Source organism: Arvicanthis niloticus, chromosome 13 (genome assembly GCF_011762505.2).
Source record: "Arvicanthis niloticus isolate mArvNil1 chromosome 13, mArvNil1.pat.X, whole genome shotgun sequence".
NCBI lineage: Eukaryota > Metazoa > Chordata > Mammalia > Rodentia > Muridae > Arvicanthis > Arvicanthis niloticus.
Window position 1 is genome coordinate 28280188 of NC_047670.1, and position 760 is coordinate 28280947.

At 47.8% G+C, this 760-nt stretch overlaps 1 protein-coding gene across 1 annotated transcript in view; it reads right to left on the reverse strand.

Moving 5' to 3' along the window:
• Trps1 (transcriptional repressor GATA binding 1) overlaps window positions 1-479 on the reverse strand; it is a 186382-nt gene extending 185903 nt beyond the window's left edge. The window contains 1 exon segment of the mRNA XM_076912209.1: window positions 354-479. Coding sequence (XP_076768324.1) covers window positions 354-479 — 126 coding nt within the window.
• Between the last annotated feature and the right edge of the window lie 281 nt (window positions 480-760).

Here is a 760-nt window from a genome sequence, read left to right on the forward strand (position 1 = left end):
GGGTCTGGGTTGTCATTCACCAGTAAGTCACTTTTGGGTTTACTCAGTCGACACCCCCATCGAAGCAACTTGTGGGGTTTTTTGAGGCCACGGAAACTGGACTCAAACCTGACAATGGCTTGACCACCTGCAATGGCCCTGTTTCTCAGTGGCCTTTGGTGACTTTTATGCTCTTCTTTGTCTCCAATTGAATCCCCTGATGGGGGCAGGCCTATCTTGAGGGTCCATCTGCCTGCTGCTCTTTGAGGAGACTTCAAGGGCTCGCAGACTCCCCCAGCAGCTGGAGATGAGAAAGCCCAACATATTCTGTCTGTTACCTCTCATGTGGGAAGGAGGCAAGGTCCTCCCTTTACTAGGGCTTTCATATTGAAGCCAGCCTTCTCAATCAGGCCTGAGATTTGCAAGTCCTTCTTACTGCTAGAAGACGGCTCTTGGCCATGCGTGCTGTGTTCTTCCTTCGTGTTCAGTCTTGACAACATCACTATGATCTGTATTTTCTGACATCTGATCTGCAGGAAAATTCTTTTTTTCCAGATACCTTGCTCTCTGTAGCTGTTGGCTCCAGGGTTGACCCTCGCATTCACTAGCAACGTTTCTCAGAGGGGGTTCTTTTTCCGGACACCATATTTGTGAACACATAGGGAAAAGAAGTACATGGTTATGGAAGATTATGCACAGGTAACAACCTAGATACATTACAGTCTATTCAACGTCTTCCAAGATACACAATAAAATAGTCCCTGGGGTCATCGGGAGGTGG